The sequence below is a fragment of the Haliotis asinina genome, chromosome 4 (genome assembly GCF_037392515.1).
Source record: "Haliotis asinina isolate JCU_RB_2024 chromosome 4, JCU_Hal_asi_v2, whole genome shotgun sequence".
NCBI lineage: Eukaryota > Metazoa > Mollusca > Gastropoda > Lepetellida > Haliotidae > Haliotis > Haliotis asinina.
Window position 1 is genome coordinate 239,313 of NC_090283.1, and position 22,203 is coordinate 261,515.

The 22,203-nt window shown below is 46.3% G+C and overlaps 2 protein-coding genes and 1 pseudogene across 2 annotated transcripts; 2 read left to right on the forward strand and 1 right to left on the reverse strand.

Moving 5' to 3' along the window:
• Positions 1–469: 469 nt before the first annotated feature.
• Positions 470–5,270, reverse strand: LOC137282110 (E3 ubiquitin-protein ligase SspH2-like). Its single transcript, XM_067813840.1, has 2 exons — positions 5,228–5,270; positions 470–1,173 (listed from the first exon to the last, which is right to left on the reverse strand). Exons 1-2 carry the CDS (start codon positions 5,268–5,270, stop codon positions 470–472), a joined length of 747 nt encoding a protein of 248 aa, XP_067669941.1.
• Positions 5,271–5,638: 368 nt separating this feature from the next.
• On the forward strand, positions 5,639–11,394 carry LOC137282643 (uncharacterized). Its single transcript, XM_067814428.1, has 2 exons — positions 5,639–6,215; positions 10,027–11,394. Exons 1-2 carry the CDS (start codon positions 5,639–5,641, stop codon positions 11,325–11,327), a joined length of 1,878 nt encoding a protein of 625 aa, XP_067670529.1. The 3' UTR covers positions 11,328–11,394.
• A 1,629-nt stretch (positions 11,395–13,023) lies between these two features.
• Positions 13,024–21,078, forward strand: LOC137282111 (uncharacterized; annotated as a pseudogene).
• The last annotated feature ends 1,125 nt before the right edge of the window (positions 21,079–22,203 follow it).

Here is a 22,203-nt window from a genome sequence, read left to right on the forward strand (position 1 = left end):
TCAGAATTTACTTAATAATTTGAAATGTTTTAATGCACTATCATTCGAAAGGGAATCTCAAAAATTTATTAATGTAGGCTTTAAAGGCTTTATCCCAATCCTGGTGTAGGCATTTGACTAGTAACAATAGTTTGAAATGTTACTTAGTATTCGTAGCCCAGAGGAAATCTTGAAATTGCATTCACATTATCACAAGATTTACAAAGAATAAAAAGAAATTCTGTGAGGAAGAAAACAGAAAGACATAATCAATGTACCATGTTTGCATTAACCAACTACATTGAAAACATTCACAAGAAAATGCCCAAAAGCATGCTTTAAAACCATGGAAATTTGGAATGACATTTGCAAAATGAGTGGATTGGACAAGAGTGGAGCGGAGACGAGTGGATGGTGTGACTGAGTGAGTGAGTGAGTAGGTGGGTTGGTCTGGGAATCAGTGAATGGAACAGAATTGTGTGGAGCAGAGCTAACTTGAGAGGAGAGGAGCTGACTTGAGAGGAGAGGAGCTGACTTGAGAGGAGAGGAGCTGACTTGAAAGGAGAGGAGCTGACTTGAGAGGAGCGGAGCTAACTTGAGAGGAGAGGAGCTGACTTGAAAGGAGCGGAGTTGACTTGAGAGGAACGGAGCTGACTTGAGAGGAGAGGAGCTGACTTGAAAGGAGCGGAGAAGACTTGAGAGGAGCGGAGCTGACTTGAGACGCGAGGAGCTGACTTGAGAGGAGCGGAGCTGACTTGAGAGGAGCGGAGCTGACTTGAGAGGAGCGGAGAAGACTTGAGAGGAGCGGAGAAGGCTTGAAAGGAGCGGAGAAGACTTGAGAGGAGCGGAGCTGACTTGAGAGGAGAGGAGCTGACTTGAGAGGAGCGGAGAAGACTTGAGAGGAGCGGAGAAGACTTGAGAGGAGCGGAGAAGGCTTGAAAGGAGCGGAGAAGACTTGAGAGGACAGGAGCTGACTTGAGAGGACAGGAGCTGACTTGAGAGGAGCGGAGCTGACTTGCGAGGAGAGGAGCTGACTTGAGAGGAGCGGAGAAGACTTGAGAGGAGCGGAGAAGGCTTGAGAGGAGTGGAGAAGACTTGAGAGGAGCGGAGCTGACTTGAGAGGAGCGGGAAAGACTTGAGAGGAGCGGAGAAGACTCGAGAGGAGCGGAGCTGACTTGAGAAGAGTGGAGAAGACTTGAGAAGAGTGGAGAAGACTTAAGAAGAGTAGGTGGTGTGAACAGAGTTGAATAGCAGAATGGCCTTGTGTGAGTGGAGCAGAGCGAAACGGGTGATGTAAGTGGAGCAGAGAGTAGTGGGTGGTGTGAGTGTGAGACACAGACAAATGCAGAGACACAGAGAGGTACTGACACATTGACTGACACAAATTCACACACACGATTAGACACACACACAGAGTAGCAAAGAGACAAACACGCACACACAGACATACGCATACACAGACTGACACATACAGAGACGGACATAGACAGACAGATATAGGCAGAGGCACACAGATAGAGACTCATACAGAGAGAGACGCAGATAGAGGCAGACGTACGGACAGACACACAGAGACACAGACACACAATGCACACAGAGAGACACATAGCCACACACAGAAAGACAGACAGAGAAGAAACTCACAGAGACAAATACAGAGACCCACACACAGAGAAATGCAGACATATACATGCAGACACACAAAACCAGACACCGAGACAAACACACAGACTCGCACAGCCAGATTCATACAGACACAAGCAGGGACAGAATGACACACAGACAGACAAAAAGACACTCATGCACACACACAAACATAAGACCACAAACAAAGACTAACATACGGACACACACACAAACACACACACATGAACACAAAGGCAAATACGCAGCGCGACAGACACACACAGAGAAATATAGAGACAGACTCACACCGTTCGACTGGATGTGTCTGATGTAGATATCTGTATGTTCGACTGTGTCTGAGGTAGATGTCTGTGTGGTCAACTGGATGTGTCTAATTTAGATGTCTGTGTGGTCAACTGGGTCTGTCTGATGTAAATGTCTGTAAGGTTGACTGGATGTGTCTAATTTAGATGTCTGTGTGGTCAACTTGGTCTGTCTGATGTAAATGTCTGTAAGCTTGACTGGATGTGTCTGATCTAGATGTCTGTATGTTATGCTGGATGTGTCTGATGTAGATATCTGTATGTTCAACTGATGTGTCTGAGTTAGATGTCTGTATTTTAGACTGAATGTGTCTTATCTAAATGTCTGTATGGTCGGCTGAAGGTCTCTGACTGATATGTATGGATGTATGAAGGGACAGCCAACTGGATGTTGTCTGATTGATATGTATGGATGTATGTAGGGTCAGCCAACTGGATGTTGTCTGACTGATATGTATGGATGTATGAAGGGACAGCCAACTGGATGTTGTCTGACTGATATGTATGGATGTATGAAGGGACAGCCACCTGGATGTTGTCTGACTGATATGTATGGATGTATGAAGGGACAGCCAACTGGATGTTGTCTGACTGATATGTATGGATGTATGAAGGGTCAGCCAACTGGATGTTGTCTGACTGATATGTATGGATGTACATAGGGTCAGCCAACTGGATGTTGTCTGACTGATATGTATGGATGTATGTAGGGTCAGCCAACTGGATGTTGTCTGACTGATATGTATGGATGTATGAAGGGACAGCCAACTGGATGTTGTCTGACTGATATGTATGGATGTATGTAGGGTCAGCCAACTGGATGTTGTCTGACTGATATGTATGGATGTATGAAGGGACAGCCAACTGGATGTTGTCTGACTGATATGTATGGATGTATGTAGGGTCAGCCAACTGGATGTTGTCTGACTGATATGTATGGATGTATGAAGGGACAGCCAACTGGATGTTGTCTGACTGATATGTATGGATGTATGTAGGGTCAGCCAACTGGATGTTGTCTGACTGATATGTATGGATGTATGAAGGGACAGCCAACTGGATGTTGTCTGACTGATATGTATGGATGTATGAAGGGACAGCCAACTGGATGTTGTCTGACTGATATGTATGGATGTATGTAGGGTCAGCCAACTGGATGTTGTCTGACTGATATGTATGGATGTATGAAGGGACAGCCAACTGGATGTTGTCTGACTGATATGTATGGATGTATGAAGGGACAGCCAACTGGATGTTGTCTGACTGATATGTATGGATGTATGAAGGGACAGCCAACTGGATGTTGTCTGACTGATATGTATGGATGTATGTAGGGTCAGCCAACTGGATGTTGTCTGACTGATATGTATGGATGTATGTAGGGTCAGCCAACTGGATGTTGTCTGACTGATATGTATGGATGTATGTAGGGTCAGCCAACTGGATGTTGTCTGACTGATATGTATGGATGTATGTAGGGACAGCCAACTGGATGTTATCTGACTGATATGTATGGATGTATGAAGGGACAGCCAACTGGATGTTGTCTGACTGATATGTATGGATGTATGAAGGGACAGCCAACTGGATGTTGTCTGACTGATATGTATGGATGTATGTAGGGTCAGCCAACTGGATGTTGTCTGACTGATATGTATGGATGTATGAAGGGACAGCCAACTGGATGTTGTCTGACTGATATGTATGGATGTATGAAGGGACAGCCAACTGGATGTTGTCTGACTGATATGTATGGATGTATGTAGGGTCAGCCAACTGGATGTTGTCTGACTGATATGTATGGATGTATGTAGGGTCAGCCAACTGGATGTTGTCTGACTGATATGTATGGATGTATGAAGGGACAGCCAACTGGATGTTGTCTGACTGATATGTATGGATGTATGAAGGGTCAGCCAACTGGATGTTGTCTGACTGATATGTATGGATGTATGTAGGGTCAGCCAACTGGATGTTGTCTGACTGATATGTATGGATGTATGAAGGGACAGCCAACTGGATGTTGTCTGACTGATATGTATGGATGTATGTAGGGTCAGCCAACTGGATGTTGTCTGACTGATATGTATGGATGTATGTAGGGTCAGCCAACTGGATGTTGTCTGACTGATATGTATGGATGTATGTAGGGTCAGCCAACTGGATGTTGTCTGACTGATATGTATGGATGTATGAAGGGACAGCCAACTGGATGTTGTCTGACTGATATGTATGGATGTATGAAGGGACAGCCAACTGGATGTTGTCTGACTGATATGTATGGATGTATGAAGGGACAGCCAACTGGATGTTGTCTGACTGATATGTATGGATGTATGTAGGGTCAGCCAACTGGATGTTGTCTGACTGATATGTATGGATGTATGTAGGGTCAGCCAACTGGATGTTGTCTGACTGATATGTATGGATGTATGAAGGGACAGCCAACTGGATGTTGTCTGACTGATATGTATGGATGTATGAAGGGTCAGCCAACTGGATGTTGTCTGACTGATATGTATGGATGTATGTAGGGTCAGCCAACTGGATGTTGTCTGACTGATATGTATGGATGTATGAAGGGACAGCCAACTGGATGTTGTCTGACTGATATGTATGGATGTATGTAGGGTCAGCCAACTGGATGTTGTCTGACTGATATGTATGGATGTATGAAGGGACAGCCAACTGGATGTTGTCTGACTGATATGTATGGATGTATGTAGGGTCAGCCAACTGGATGTTGTCTGACTGATATGTATGGATGTATGAAGGGACAGCCAACTGGATGTTGTCTGACTGATATGTATGGATGTATGAAGGGACAGCCAACTGGATGTTGTCTGACTGATATGTATGGATGTATGAAGGGACAGCCAACTGGATGTTGTCTGACTGATATGTATGGATGTATGAAGGGACAGTCAACTGGATGTTGTCTGACTGATATGTATGGATGTATGAAGGGACAGCCACCTGGATGTTGTCTGAGATACATATTCAAATAAATCTCTCTGTGGCTGTTCGAAACAATAAACTGCAATAAACTGAATATGCTTAAATGGACACTTTTCACAAACGTGGAACTAACAAGGTTCTGTCACGGCGTAGCGTGTCCGTGTAAGGGGAGGCTTGCACGTAGGTGTGCAGGATCACCATGGGCCCGCTACAAGCTAACAAGCTTAACACCTCACCAGAGGCAGTTCACATACCAATTAGAAAATCTGCCAGTAAACAGCACGCCAGGGGTCACGTGACATAGGTAAGTCTCCCCTCGTCGCTACAGTGGAAGAACAAACACAAGGGGCCGTCGCAGGTTGATCCAGCAGGAGTCTCCGTCATCTTGTATATGCGTATTCCTTGACATGCCACATATCCAGCTAGTCAGTCACATATCTGACTTTCTGGTGCAATGCTAATATTTGTATGATGCTGCAACGCCGTATTCTGGCTGTAGTTCTGGAGATGTTTTCTTCAGATCACAAATGACTGCGTGTCAAATGTGGCTCACTAAGATTTCATTATCATCATTGATACTGTAAACATGAAATCCTCTTTGAGACTGTCCCTGAATCACAATGGCTTCCATGAAATATGTCACGTCAGTAACAAGTTATTTTGTTCTGAAACAAACAAGGTTAAGCCTGGGCGCGACTTTGTGAGAGAGTATATATATATTGACGACAACGTGCCCGTCATCACACGCCAACATGGACGTCACAACGTTGTTAAGCGTGGCGGTTGCTGCAGTGTCTCTCCAGATGGGCCAGGCTATAGTCAGAATACAGCTGGACGAGGTTGCCATCCAGAACGGTTACCCCAGCTGTCGACTCATGCCAAGATCTAACGCTACGAATCTCCAGAATGTCTGGATGTTCCAAGGCGAAGGTCTCGTCCTGAACTTGTGCCTCGAAAACCCAGCCGTCGTCAGCCTGGAAGACTTCATCTACTCAAATGATGGCTGGCAGGATGCCGTGCTCGTCTCCATTGACAACAAGCCTCTGGGTGAGGTGAAGACCCACGACACCTCCTTCGAGGGTGAACTGTGGAACATATTCTCGGGCACTGGACCTTTAGGGGAGCAGGTGTCCCTGCAGGAGGGGGCCCATACCCTTAAGGTGTCTGTCACACAGGCAGATAAGTGGGGCGTTGAACTCGACGCCCTGGTGTTGAGGGTGCAGCAAGACGTGGACAGTGACAGCGACAACATGGATTGTGATGACGACTACCCTACGCCGGCTGCTCCAGACTACCCTTGTGCCCCAAATGATGACGTCCCCATCAAAAGTAAGTTCAGGATAGCTTTAACCCTGTACTAGTGAAGCCGTTCCTCTCACCCAATGTGACTTCTCTCACACATAACGTTGCTTACACAATAATGCAGAAGTTGGCATATCGACCCAGCCTGTCCCGTTGTTCATCATGATAGCATTTATCTGCCACTCATGGAGGACATAGTCTTCAGACCACTTTAACGTGTACACAAAATACTTGTGTCAATCCAAGCATCAAGGTTTAACAAACTCACATACATTAGACTACAACAGCCATGTACACCCCCATCACCTTTGGATTCCTAGTAACAACCCCAAATGAAGAACATCGCCGGTTGAGGCACACCTTCAGTTGAGAAGTACTTCCGAGTTCAGTTATGCCACCACGTTCAGTGAAATTCATTAGTTCAGGAATACCCCTAGTTAAGAAATAGCTCTAGTTCAGGAATACCGCTAACTGAGGAATATCCCCGACCTGAGGAACACACCCTAGTTGAGGAACACACCCTAGCTAAGGAACACACCCTAGTTGAGGAACGCATCCTAGCTGAGGAACACACAATAATTGAGGAACACACCCTAGTTGAGGAACACACCCTAGCTAAGGAACACACCCTAGTTGAGGAACGCATCCTAGCTGAGGAACACACAATAATTGAGGAACACACCCTAGTTGAGGAACACGCCATAGTTGAGGAACACGCCCTAGCTGAGGAACACACCACACCCTAGTTGAGGAACACGCCCTAGCTGAGGAACGCATCCTAGTTGAGGAACACGCCCTAGTTGAGGAACACACCCTAGCTCAGGAACAAACCACACCCTAGTTGAGGAACACACCCTAGTTGAGGAACACACCCTAGTTGAGGAACACGCCCTAGCTGAGGAACACACCACACCCTAGTTGAGGAACACACCCTAGTTGAGGAACACACCCTAGTTGAGGAACACGCCCTAGCTGAGGAACACACCACACCCTAGTTGAGGTACACGCCCTAGTTGAGGAACGCATCCTAGTTGAGGAACACGCCCTAGTTGAGGAACACACCCTAGCTAAGGAACACACGATACCCTAGTTGAGGAACACACCCTAGTTGAGGAACGCATCCTAGCTGAGGAACACACAATAATTGAGGAACACACCCTAGCTGAGGAACACACCCTAGCTGAGGAACACACCACACCCTAGCTGAGGAACACACCACACCCTAGCTGAGGAACACACCCTAGTTGAGGAACACACCCTAGCTGAGGAACACACCACACCCTTCTTGAGGAACACATCCTAGCTGAGGAACACACCACTCCCTAGCTGAGGAACACACCACACCCTAGCTGAGGAACACACCCTAGTTGAGGAACACACCCTAGTTGAGGAACACACCCTAGTTGAGGAGCACACCCTAGTTGAGGAACACACCCTAGCTGAGGAACACACCACACCCTAGGTGAGGAACACACCACACCCTAGCTGAGGAACACACCCTAGTTGAGGAACACACCCTAGTTGAGGAACACACCCTAGCTGAGGAACACACCACACCCTTCTTGAGGAACACACCCTAGCTGAGGAACACACCACTCCCTAGCTGAGGAACACACCACACCCTAGCTGAGGAACACACCCTAGTTGAGGAACACACCCTAGTTGAGGAACACACCCTAGTTGAGGAGCACACCCTAGTTGAGGAACACACCCTAGCTGAGGAACACACCACACCCTAGCTGAGGAACACACCACACCCTAGCTGAGGAACACACCCTAGTTGAGGAACACACCCTAGTTGAGGAACACACCCTAGTTGAGCAACACGCCCTAGTTGAGGAACACACCCTAGCTAAGGAACACACGATACCCTAGTTGAGGAACACACCCTAGTTGAGGAACGCATCCTAGCTGAGGAACACACAATAATTGAGGAACACACCCTAGCTGAGGAACACACCCTAGCTGAGGAACACACCACACCCTAGCTGAGGAACACACCCTAGTTGAGGAACACACCCTAGCTGAGGAACACACCACACCCTTGTTGAGGAACACATCCTAGTTGAGGAACACACCACACCCTAGCTGAGGAACACACCACACCCTAGCTGAGGAACACACCCTAGTTGAGGAACACACCCTAGTTGAGGAACACACCCTAGTTGAGGAACACACCCTAGTTGAGGAGCACACCCTAGTTGAGGAACACACCCTAGCTGAGGAACACACCACACCCTAGGTGAGGAACACACCACACCCTAGCTGAGGAACACACCCTAGTTGAGGAACACACCCTAGTTGAGGAACACGCCCTAGTTGAGGAACACACCCTAGTTGAGGAACACACCACACCCTAGTTGAGGAACACACCCTAGTTGAGGAACGCATCCTAGCTGAGGAACACACAATAATTGAGGAACACACCCTAGTTGAGGAACACACCACACCCTAGCTGAGGAACACACCACACCCTAGCTGAGGAACACACCACACCCTTGTTGAGGAACACATCCTAGCTGAGGAACACACCACACCCTAGGTGAGGAACACACCCTAGGTGAGGAACACACCCTAGTTGAGGAACACACCCTAGTTAAGGAACACACCCTAGCTGAGGAACACACCACACCCTAGCTGAGGAACACACCACACCCTAGCTGAGGAACACACCCTAGTTGAGGAACACACCCTAGTTGAGGAACACACCACACCCTAGTTGAGGAACACATCCTTGTTGAGGAACACATCCTAGCTGAGGAACACACAATGATTGAGGAACACACCCTAGTTGAGGAACACACCCTAGCTGAGGAACACACCACACCCTAGTTGAGGAACACATCCTAGCTGAGGAACACACAATAATTGAGGAACACACCCTAGTTGAGGAGCACAGCCTAGTTGAGGAACACACAATAATTGAGGAACACACCCTAGCTAAGGAACACACCACACCCTAGCTGAGGAACACACCCTAGTTGAGGAACACAGCCTAGTTGAGGAACACAGCCTAGTTGAGGAACACAGCCTAGTTGAGGAACACACCACACCCTAGTTGAGGAACACATCCTAGCTGAGGAACACACAATAATTGAGGAACACACCCTAGCTAAGGAACACACCACACCCTAGCTGAGGAACACACCCTAGTTGAGGAACACAGCCTAGTTGAGGAACACACCGTAGCTGAGGAACACACCACACCCTAGCTGAGAAACACATCCTTGAGGAACACACCCTAGTTGAGGAACACACCCTAGCTGAGGTACACACCCTAGCTATGGAACACACCCTAGTTGAGAAACACATCCTTGTTGAGGAACACGCCCTAGTTGAGGAACACACCCTAGTTGAGGAGCACACCCTAGTTCAGGAATACCAAATCCTCCATAATACCCCTAGTTTAGTGAAAACCGTAGTTCAGTAATGTCCTGCGTTTTGTATGACTGCGAAATGAAGAATATCTCCAGTTGTGGAATTCCGTTATGCCCACGAGTTCAGGCTCAGTTCCTGGTTAGCTGTTGCCTCCAAAATCAATCGTCTGTACCAGCTCTGTGTAACCGCTAAAATCAGTCCTCTATACCAGCTCAGTGGTAACCACCAAATTCAATCGTCTGTCCTAGACCAGTGGTAGCCACCACATTCAATCGTCTGTCCTAGACCAGTGGTAACCACCGGGGTTAATCGTCTGTCCTAGACCAGTGGTAACCACCAGGTTTAATCGTCTCTCTCAGGTCAGTGATTCCTGCCTGCTCTGTACTAATCCTTCTTTTTCGCTTGTGCGTCCTTGTTATGTGGCAGCTACTATTTCGACCATACACTCATTACGTTTCAGGGATGCCTGCCTCAACGCTAGTTCCCACCAGAGATCTGGAAGTCCCCGGTCAGACTGACAGCCCAGTCACAGACGCTACCAGTGATACAGTCACAGTCAACAATGGTACTTCTATTACAGACAAACCTGGACAGTACGATTCAAGTAGCAATGCCGGTACAGTCACAAATGAGAATGGTGGTTTAGCCACGGACAAGACTGGGGAGTACGTCACCAGTCGTGGCTCTTTCACCGACGACAAATATAGATACGTCACAGACAAGAGTGGTGGGTACGTAACAGACAATAATGGTGGGTATGTCACCATTAAGAATGGTGGGTACGTCACAGACAACAATGGTGGATACGTCACGGACAGCAATGGTGGGTACGTCACAGAAAACAATGGCGAGTACTTCACAGACTCTCTATCGACTGGTAACCATTACCCGTCCTCTGACAAAATATCGGAGCGTGACAATCCAGGAAGAAGTCAACCCCAAAGCTCTGCACCACCGTTTCGTGACATTGTGACGTCATCAGACAACATTAAAAAGAACACGTCCGTAGTGCTCAGTGGACCCGAGGACGAGGACATCACAATCCAGCGCGCCGATAAACCCTTCTGCTCGGGGGGACTGGCCAGCTACGACATCGTGTCGAGTCGAGGCTCTCTAATGACAATCACCTACACCCAGGTGATCACAACCACCCTGACTGTACACAGAAGTCTTGGCCTAACGACAGACAACCCTTCCGTTCTGCTGTCGGGCAACTCGGCCTATATCCAGGCCTTCCCAGGCCGGAGCAATGACATGTGGGTAAGTGTAGGGCGGGAAGACGCAGTTCCGTGTTCAGCTATCCAGCTCTCAGCAGTTGACGACAACGGCAACATGACGTCCCGGATGTTGTTGAGGGACGACGGTGGTATTCTGTTGTTCCCCCAGGGCGACGCTTCTCACCAGGCCGTGTACTACCCAACACAGGCGCACGTATCCAGTGGGAGCCCTGGACTAAACCTGGCCTCTGTGGGCATCAACGGAAACGGTAGTGATTTTGATATGACCCTCCAGACGGAGTTCGGAACCAGTAGGTTAGCTGTTGCCATGGGAACAGTTTCCACTACCATTACCTTCTTCGGAACCCCTATTGGCGAGGTAAGTCGGCTGAGTTCCCTAGTTCTCCCGTGTCTGAACCAGGACCAGCTCGCCAGTGCTTTTGTGTCTGCAGACAACACGGAGTTTGTGTCCATGTTTGATCCGTGGCAATCGTTCACTGGCAGCAACATCACGCTCCTCACCACAATGGATGTGTCGCTATAACACATGCACCAAACGAAGAACACAGAGCCAAGCTGCAAATGAAATAAGTGGAGTAATTCAGTGAGACATGATCAGACCATGTACGCCGAGATACAGCTTTCTAATCATTCCCTTGCAATAAACAGTGTTTTCGAAACATTTCGTTTTGTCGCTTTTCATATTTCATTGTCTCAAAAGATGTAGGGTTACATGAAAGATAGATGCTTTGTTCGTTCGTCGGAAGAATGGTCTGCTTTTGAACGTATGCCAGAGATACATCGTTTTTTAAATATAAGCACAATCTAGACATTGAACGTCGGCTGTACACTTCGTACGTGCATAGTCTTCATTGTGACAGTTGCGTTTGGGGTCTTCAAATCATTCTGAGTCATTAAGTAGTAACACTGACTTAGCATACCGTGAGTCACCTGGAATTCGCTCAGCTCTACTGGGGTTCACACTGGGAATGTCTCCTCCATAAAATGAAGACATGTCGGCTTGTTTCAATTACAGGAATGCCATGAAACGTTACGTGTTTTCATACTGTGGTGTTCAGTGTTAGGATCAGATTTTCACAACAATAACTGGCCTCGATAGGCCTCCAAAACAAGGATCGATTAATCAGGAACCTAACATAAATCGAGCCCAACAACGAAGTCCGTATTCACTCTGTCAACTGAAGTCACCGACGAGACGTTAAGAAATCGTCGTCAGGGAAGACTCAGGAGGCTCGGTGACCAGGTACCCTCGTTAACAAGTCGATACATTCTAGCCACGCTCCAGTGGTGGTTAGGACACTCTTGGGGGATCGCCGATAGTCTCATGGAATGTGAACTAGTTTAGCCGACACGCACTTCAGAATCGTATATCAGCCATTTATCTCATTCACGCATCTAGTATAATAGTCACTTATCTCCGTCTGTATTTCAGAGATGTCACAGAACTGTGGCGCCAACAACTACTTATGTCACAGACCAGGTGACATCAACCTCTGTGTCAACCTCAACCTCGCACCAACATCTATATGTGTCAAAGAACTAATGGCACCAACCTCCACATGTGTCACAGACCTGGTAGCACCAAGTTTCGCAGAACTGGTGGCACAGACCAGCATATGTGTCATAGAATTGATGGCACAACCTCTACATGTGTCACAGAACTGATGGCACAAACCTCTACATGTGTCACAGAACTGGTGGCACAAACCTCTACATGTGTCACAGAACTGGTGGCACAAACCTCTACATGTGTCACAGAACTTTGGCCCCAACCTCCACGTGTGTCACAGACCTGGTGGCACCAACCTCCACGTGTGTCACAGACCTGGTGGCACCAACCTCCACGTGTGTCACAGACCTGGTTCCACGTGTGTCACAGAACTGGTGGCACCAACCTCCACGTGTGTCACAGAACTGGTGGCACCAACCTCCACGTGTGTCACAGAACTGGTGGCACCAACCTCCACGTGTGTCACAGAACTGGTGGCACAAACCAGCACATGTGTTAGAGAAATGGTGGCACCAACCTGGTGTTGTGGCAGTGTGAGACTACTGTCCCGAGCCACGAGCCACGGGCAACCCTCCTCCAACCTATCTCCCCTCCCCCAACACAAGTTTGTTTGCATTCCTATCCACATCTCCTCCTCGTCTTTCAAATACCTCCTAAACATAGTTTCCCCGCCTAGTGTTGTGTAATAGCTGTGTAATGTCAGATATAAATGTCAGGAGACAGGCGGGTACAAGCGCCAGTCTACCACGCTGCACAAGCAGACCACTACGCTCTCAGCAAGGATGCCGTTGACAGTTTTGCTAAGTGCTCTCTTAATCACACTGATGTTGGAGAGCAACGCCGCCGTGTTGTTACCGCTGGAGCAGGTGGCCGCTTCCAGCCGCGTCCCTGAGTGTCGACTCCGACTGCGATCTCGCGCAGTCACTAATGTCAAGTCGGTCTCCCTCTTTGCCGGCGAGTCAATCGCCTTAGATTTATGTTTGCGATCTCCAGTTGACATTATAATACACGACCTTGTCTACTCCAATGATGGTGGAAGTGACGTCATCTCAGTTACAATTGACTCTGACGTCATTGGTACAGTCAACACAACGGAGGAATCAGGGAACGGTCGTCTCTGGAACGTATTCCACCATTCAGGCTATGTTGGAAGGGGAGGCTACTCTGGGGGCAGACATTCACTGTCTATATTTGTGACCGACTCAGACGAATATGGCGTTGAGTTGGATACGATTGAAGTCGGCTTCGGTGCAGTGACGGAGTTTTGCGGTGCGTCTCCTGCCAGGGACTTCAAGGCAACACCAGTTAAATGTCGTCCCGATGTGCCTGGACTGGGGTCTGACATGTGACTGGAGTCGGACGCGACTATTGGATGCGACTGTTGGATGCGACAATTGGATGCGACTGACAGAACTCTGTCAACCTGTACACTGCCTCCTCCTAGATTGTAAATTGCAGTTTATTTGGAGATGCTGAACTATCAATACTTTGACAAAAATTACTTTGGCATCGGTTAGACATTTGAACTGTGAGTATACATTACAGCACGTCTTTTACTTGTTTCCATGTAAATAACATAACCTAAATACATACTGCAGCCATATGTTTTATCAACGAGGAACGCTTTATCCTCTGTCAGTATATCATAAACGTTTACGTTTAAACGCATTGCTTGTTAAATGTGACGTTTGAATGTACCGTAAAATCAAAGTGTGTAGTTGTAGTGTTTAAGTAAGGTGACTCCTGTACATACAGTGCGATGAACGTGTGTGTAAGTAAGGTGACTCCTGTACATACAGTGCGATGAACGTGTGTGTAAGTAAGGTGACTCTTGTAGATACAGTGCGATGAATGTGTGTGTAAGTAAGGTGACTCTTGTAGATACAGTGCGATGAACGTGTGTGTAAGTAAGGTGACTCTTGTATATACAGTGCGATGAACGTGCGTGTAAGTAAGGTGACTCTTGTAGATACAGTGCGATGAACGTGTGTGTAAGTAAGGTGACTCCTGAACATACAGTACGATGAACGTGTGTGTAAGTAAGGTGACTCTTGTAGATACAGTGTATTAACAATGTGTGTGATTGCTGCTTTGATATGCAGCTTCCTCTTTCAAGAGGGGTTGGGGTAAGGGTAGGGGTTGGGGTAAGGGTAGGGGTTGGGGTAAGGGTAGGGGTTGGGGTGGGGGAGGATAACTATGCTGATGCAGAAATCCCAGCTGATGCAGAAATGTGTTACATGTAATCACTTTCTACATGATATTGTTTATGCCCCATTCCACCCACCATCGGAACCTAATCTGAAGCCTATCTGATCCAAATTTTGCCTCTTTTCGGTAAAATCCGATAGAGATCCAACATTCATCGGGTTGATCGGATGAGGTCCGATGTCTGTCCGCTATATCCAGAGATGGCGTCCTACTGATCCGACTGCGGTCCGATGTCTGTCCGCTATATCCAGAGATGGCGTCCTACTGATCCGACAGCGGCCCGATGTCTGTCCGCTATACCCAGAGATGGCGTCCTACTGATCCGACTGCGGTCCGATGTCTGTCCGTTATATCCAGAGATGGCGTCCTACTGATCCGACTGCGCTCGGATTGTAATTCGAGGGTGACCTGACACTAATCTGTCATTTCCAACACTCTCCCGACACCAACCCGACAAATCGGTTACTATTCGTAGGGTAATCGGACACTGACACAATTCTGGGCAGATTTGTTGCCAAAATCGGCAGTCGAGTGTGAAAGTATCCTGCACCTCTGGCAATACTGGTCATGGATCAACATTCCCGCAAAGCTGCATCCATGGACTTTGTTCATATGCCGCAGCAGCAGACAGACTATGCAACATGATGCAATGACCCTTGACTCTATCTGAGAAGAAGGCATAGAAGACAATGTTCATTGGGTTCGACCATGGCTGCAAGGTGATAGAAGGGTGTTATATAGGCACTACATCACACTCATGAATATACTGAGGATGGGGGATACAACGGCATTCTTCAATTTCTTTGAGAGCTACGCCAGGATGTTTTCATGAACTACTCCAGACCCTCGAAGAGTGGCACTAATGCCAGGAGAGCTCTTGGGTCTGGTCTCAAACGTTAGCCTGCACCCTAAAGGCAGGCAGGCAGGCACAGACAGGCAGTCTTTAGGTTGCCCCACTAACCACGCCTTTGGCAGCTTTGACATCTCCGTCATCCCGGAAGTGCAGATAGATAGATAGATAGATAGATAGATAGAGAGATAGAGAGATAGGATATTTATATAGCGCACATATCCATGCACTAGTGCATGTTCAAGTTGCAATTGACAGCTGGGTGGACTGGGACACATAGTCACAGCACTTTGTCCAAGTTTACTGCACGTTGCTGTACCCGCAACTAGGTGTATGCACGTGTTCATGTGGCCACCATCTGGCTATATACCAACGGATTCGTGAGTTCTCTTAAGTGCACATGGTTGTGTACTGTACACTAGGGGTTGTGACAACACCGAAAGAGTCTGCACACAAAGTTGACTCCAAGGTTTTTACACCCGGTCACAGGTGGGCTCGATCCCGAAATCTGAACATCTCTGGATCACTAGCCTGGCGCCTTAGCCAGCTCGCTGGATCACTAGCCTGGCGCCTTAGCCAGCTCGCTGGATCACTAGCCTGGCGCCTTAGCCAGCTCGCTGGATCACTAGCCTGGCGCCTTAGCCAGCTCGCTGGATCACTAGCCTGGCACCTTAGCCAGCTTGCCCACCACGCTAGGGACTAGGTGTGGACTGTAGGCTGGGTGACTTCATTGTTCAAAGCCTGGCCTAACTGTTATTGCAGCCTGTGCAACTCGAGACGTGTGAACTGGGGGATTGTCGTGCAAAAGCAGAACACCACGTGACAACACCACGTGACAACATTCCACGACGTATCTGTCGAATGGAATTTCGCAGTTCTTGCATTAAGTTGGCATAATATTGACCATTCATTGCAGTTTAGTGTGGCAAGTAATAAATTAATAATATGCCTTTGGCATCCAAAAGGTAGTGGCCATAACCTTGCCCGCAGATGGTTGAGTGCGAAACTTCTGTGGAGGAGGGGAACTGGGGTGCTTCCACTGCATGGATTCCAGTTTAGTTTCAGGTTCTCAGTGGTGGATCCATGTTTCTTCACCTGTCATCAGACGAGACAGAAATCTGGCTTCATCTGCATTATAGAGATCAAGGAGCTCCTTACAACCTTCAGTTCTTTGATGGCGATCTTGAGCGCTGAGGTTTCTGGGTACCCATCTTGCAGACACTTTGGACATTCCAAGATGATCATGTATTGTCTTTTCAACACTCCCAACCGATATCTGGAATTCCAAAGAGAGTTCTGACACTTTCACTAGCCGCTCTGCTAAAATTCCTTTTTCTATAGCGGCGATAACTTCCGGTTGGGTGACCTCTGAGGGCCTGCCTGACCGTGGTTCATCGTCTGTGGACTTCCTTCCCCGCTTAAACTGAAGAGACCAGCGACAAACTGTGGACAAACTAGGAGCATCCTCACCCATCACGTTACACATGCGATTATGTATTTCTGTAGCTTTGCATCCTTCCTTTGTAAGGAACGTTACTACAACACGTTGCTCATGTTTGAGTGAATCCATGATTGTGAAGACCCCTCGGTCAATGGAGCATTTGTATCCTAATTAATGTTGTGTCTCGGAATTGTTATGACATATGTCAACATTATATTTTGACTAAGATAACACCTGCTAAGATCTGACACTGTAAATATAAACACAAATGCCCAGCTTGTAAACCTCATTGAACGCCTCTCGTAGCTTCAGTATTACAAAGGGGGTAGTTCTGTGGAGATACATCTTGTTTAATACGGCAAGGACACTCTTATATTGAGATACACCTTCTTTATCACAACGAAGGGATAATTACATTGATGTACAATTTGTTAAACTTGGGGATAGTTCAATGGATATGCAGCTTCTTTATTGCGCGAAACGGGTATTTCGATGGCTGTACAACTTCTCTACTACAACAACAAACGTATATTTTTCATGTACAAGTTTAGAACAAAATGGATAGTTCTATAACTATCCAGCTGTTTTATTACAAGAAAGGAAGGTAGGGAGAGTAGTTGTACAGAAATAAGTTTCTGCATTACAACAGGGGTAAACATTATTAGGGTATACAACCTCTTTATTACAATACATGCGACGTTCCGGTAAAGAACACGGTTATCAAACCATGTGATTTGCAGTACTTCGAGATTTTACGTGTGCTTTTTGACATAAAAATATTTCGCAGACAGTGTACAGTCAGCTGATACTGTTGAAATCGTTTACAAGATAGAAAAGGTTGATCCACAAAGGATGACGTTTGTGAACACAATAGAATATCTACACACCTGTCACGTGTCTTTTAGAAGCGTGACATTAGTAGGTACCTCATGAAGGGCGTGTGTCAGTAGAGTGACATTAGTAGGTACCTCATGAAGTTCGTGTGTCAGTAGAGTGAAATTAGTAGGTACCTCATGAATGACGTGTGTCAGTAGAGTGACATTAGTAGGTACCTCATGAATGACGTGTGTCAGTAGAGTGACATTAGTAGGTACTCCATGAAGGGCATGTGTCAGTAGAGTGACATTAGTAGGTACCTCATGAGCGGTGTGTGTCAGTAGAGTGACATTAGTAGGTACCTCATGAAGGACGTGTGTCAGTAGAGTGACATTAGTAGGTACCTCATGAAGGACGTGTGTCAGTAGAGTGGCATTAGTAGGTACCTCATGAATGAAGTGTGTCAGTAGAGTGACATTAGTAGGTACTCCATGAAGGGCATGTGTCAGTAGAGTGACATTAGTAGGTACCTCATGAAGGACGTGTGTCAGTAGAGTGACATTAGTAGGTACCTCATGAAGGACGTGTGTCAGTAGAGTGACATTAGTAGGTACCTCATGAGTGACGTGTGTCAGTAGAGTGACATTAATAGGTACCTCATGAGTGACGTGTGTCAGTAGAGTGACATTAGTAGGTACCTCATGAAGGACGTGTGTCAGTACAGTGACATTAGTGGGTACTTCATAAAGGGCGTGTGTCAGTAGAGTGAAATTAGTATGTACCTCATGAAGGACGTGTGTCAGTAGAGTGACATTAGTAGGTACCTCATGAAGGGCATGTGTCAGTAGAGTGACATTAGTAGGTACCTCATGAAGGGCATGTGTCAGTAGAGTGACATTAGTAGGTACCTCATGAAGGGCGTGTGTCAGTAGAGTGACATTAGTAGGTACCTCATGAAGGGCGTGTGTCAGAAGAGTGACATTAGTAGGTACCTCATGAAGGGCGTGTGTCAGTAGAGTGACATTAGTAGGTACCTCATGAAGGGCGTGTGTCAGTAGAGTGACATTAGTATGTACCTCATGAAGGGCGTGTGTCAGTAGAGTGACATTAGTAGGTACTTCATGAAGGGTGTGTCAGTAGAGTGACATTAGTATGTACCTCATGAGTGACGTGTGTCAGTAGAGTGACATTAGTATGTAGCTCATGAAGGGCGTTTGTCAGTAGAGTGACATTAGTATGTACCTCATGAAGGGCGTGTGTCAGTAGAGTGACATTAGTATGTACCTCATGAAGGGCGTGTGTCAGTAGAGTGACATTAGTATGTACCTCATGAAGGGCGTGTGTCAGTAGAGTGACATTAGTATGTACCTCATGAAGGGTGTGTGTCAGTAGAGTGACATTAGTATGTACCTCATGAAGGGCGTGTCAGTAGAGTGACATTAGTAGGTACCTCATGAAGGGCGTGTGTCAGTAGAGTGACATTAGTAGGTACCTCATGAGTGACGTGTGTCAGTAGAGTGACATTAGTTTCTATCTCATGAGTGACATTAGTGTGAAGCCTATGAGTGACGTGTGTCAGTAGAGTGACATTAGTAGGTACCTTACTAGTGACGTGTGTCAATAGAGTGACATTAGTATGTACCCCATGAGTGACGTGTGTCAGTAAAGTGACATTAGTATGTGTCTCATGAGAGCCGTGTGTGTCAGTAGAGTGTAGTGTTTAACAATAATAAAGTCCAGGGGATGGTTCCACTTATATGTGTGTATCATTAATGTCAAAAGACTGCTTCCACTTGTATGCATGAAATGCCATCACCATGTATACCAGATATATATATGTGTAAAATCAAAGTCAAAGTCTCTGTTTTGATTGTATGTGTTTGAAATTAGGGTCAAAAGCATTTTCACTGCATGCATGGTTTGAAAGTAACTCCAGTAGGCTATTTACCGCATACATGGTTTGAGACATCTTGGGGTTATTTAACATAAAACATATTAATTTGCCGCGTGCATGATGTGAAAGTAACAACATTGTGATATTTGTTTTTAATGCATCCGTGGGGTGAAAGTAACATCAACGTGTATGAAATTTTCTTCACGCTCGTATTTACAGCATGCTGGTGTGTGAGAGCATTGCAAAAGGGGATGAAAGTAGCGCTACAAGTGTGATAGCCGGTGCATGTGCGTGAAAGTAACGTCATAAATGTGATAGTCGGTGCATGTGCGTGAAACTAATGTCATAAATGTGATAGTCGCGTGCATGTGCGTGAAACTAATGTCATATATGTGATAGTCGGTGCATGTGCGTGAAAGTAACGTCATAAATGTGATGGTCGGTGCATGTGCGTGAAAGTAACGTCATAAATGTGATAGTCGATGCATGTGCGTGAAAGTAACGTCATAAATGTGATAGTCGCGTGCATGTGCGTGAAACTAATGTCATATATGTGATAGTCGGTGCATGTGCGTGAAAGTAACGTCATAAATGTGTTAGTCGGTGCATGTGCGTGAAAGTAACGTCATAAATGTGATAGTCGGTGCATGTGCGTGAAACTAATGTCATAAATGTAATAGTCGCGTGCATGTGCGTGAAACTAATGTCATAAATGTGATAGTCGGTGCATGTGCGTGAAAGTAACGTCATAAACGTGATAGTCGCGTGCATGTGCGTGAAACTAATGTCATGAACGTGATAGTCTTTGCATATGCGTGAAAGTAACGTCATAAATGTGATAGTCGGTGCATGTGCGTGAAACTAATGTCATCAATGTGATAGTCGCGTGCATGTGCGTGAAAGTAACGTCATAAATGTGTTAGTCGCGTGCATGTGCGTGAAACTAATATCATAAATGTGATAGTCGCGTGCATGTGCGTGAAAGTAACGTCATAAATGTGATAGTCGCGTGCATGTGCGTGAAAGTAACGTCATAAATGTGATAGTCCCGTGCATGTGCGTGAAAGTAACGTCATAAATGTGATAGTCGGGTGCATGTGCGTGAAACTAATATCATAAATGTGATAGTCGGTGCATGTGCGTGAAAGTAACGTCATAAATTTGATAGTCGCGTGCATGTGCGTGAAACTAACGTCATAAATGTGATAGTCGCGTGCATGTGCGTGAAAGTAACGTCATAAATGTGATAGTCGCGTGCATGTGCTTGAAAGTAACGTCATAAATGTGATAGTCGCGTGCATGTGCGTGAAACTAATGTCATAAACGTGATAGTCTTTGCATATGCGTGAAAGTAACGTCATAAATGTGATAGTCGCGTGCATATGCCGGGGAATACCGTCACAATCGTTGCTGTTTACGGCCAGCGTTGACTACGTATACATACATGTGTTTACAGATGCCTGCAACTACAGCCCCATCCTAATACACGCTGCCTTTCTTACGGACTAATTTCTCGTATAATGGTGTGTACATGAATAAAACTTCTGATATATTACACAGTTCTATGTCACTTTCGTATTGTTAGTTATATGTTGTCATTACTATGCATGTGATGTGAAGTGAAGTCACGGTTAATAAAGTAGTGAGAGGTGAGATGAGGCACGTGGTCGTATAGCATTCAGCTAAGACAGTGGTGAGAGATGTAAGTTGTGTTATAGTGTATACAGCTAAGATATGAGTGAGAGGTGTATACACTATAACACCACGTACATCTTACCTCTCACTCATACGTTAGCTGTATACACTATAACACCACGTACATCTCACCTTTCACTCATAGCTTAGCCGTATACACTATAACACCACGTACATCTCACCTCTCACTCATATCTTAGCTATATACACTATAACACCGCGTACATCTCACCTCTCACTCATATCTTAGCTGTATACACTATAACACCGCGTACATCTCACCTCTCACTCATATCTTAGCTGTATACACTATAACAGCACGTACATCTCACCTCTCACTCATATCTTAGCTGTATACACTATAACATCGCGTACTTCTCACAGCTGTATACACTATAACACCACGTACATCTCACCTCTCACTCATATCTTAGCTGTATACACTATAACAGCACGTACATCTCACCTCTCACTCATATCTTAGCTGTATACACTATAACACCACGTACATCTCACCTCTCACTCATATCTTAGCTGTATACACTATAACACCGCGTACATCTCACCTCTCACTTATATCCTAGCTGTATACACTTAGCTGTAAATATAACTAAGACATGATTAAGGTGTGGCATGCTCTGCCAGTTGAGTCATGGGGTCTGCGATAGATCGGACCCATGGACCGGGAGCGTGTGTTCTGGATAAGAGTGTCTGGGGGTTGAGATGGTGAAGTGGACACATCCCTCATTTACGCAATCACATATTTGGCGATATCAGAAAACTGGTTTCTATTTGTCCGAGTTACATGACTGCCGCAGCCTCAAGCAGTGATGCCAGGACCTTGAACACACTTTCTGGTGTGGTTAATCATTTCATTCCTTCATAGATGGTAAACACATTGGATATTTGAAAGATATCAGAAATTAGATCTGTTGTTATGAGACGACCATGTTGATGGCCAGTGACGAATGGCATACACATGTAT

What these genes read in the sequence shown, in the direction of transcription:
- LOC137282110 (XM_067813840.1), bottom strand. Translation starts at nt 5,270, where the DNA reads ATGACGGAGACTCCTGCTGGATCAACCTGCGACGGCCCCTTGT. An exon ending in AACCTGCGACGGCCCCTTGT is followed by an intron (nt 1,174 to 5,227) that starts GTTTGTTCTTCC and finishes ACTCTTCTCAAG; the next exon opens with TCTTCTCCACTCTTCTCAAG.
- LOC137282643 (XM_067814428.1), top strand. Translation starts at nt 5,639, where the DNA reads ATGGACGTCACAACGTTGTTAAGCGTGGCGGTTGCTGCAGTGTCTCTC. An exon ending in TGATGACGTCCCCATCAAAA is followed by an intron (nt 6,216 to 10,026) that starts GTAAGTTCAGGA and finishes ATTACGTTTCAG; the next exon opens with GGATGCCTGCCTCAACGCTA.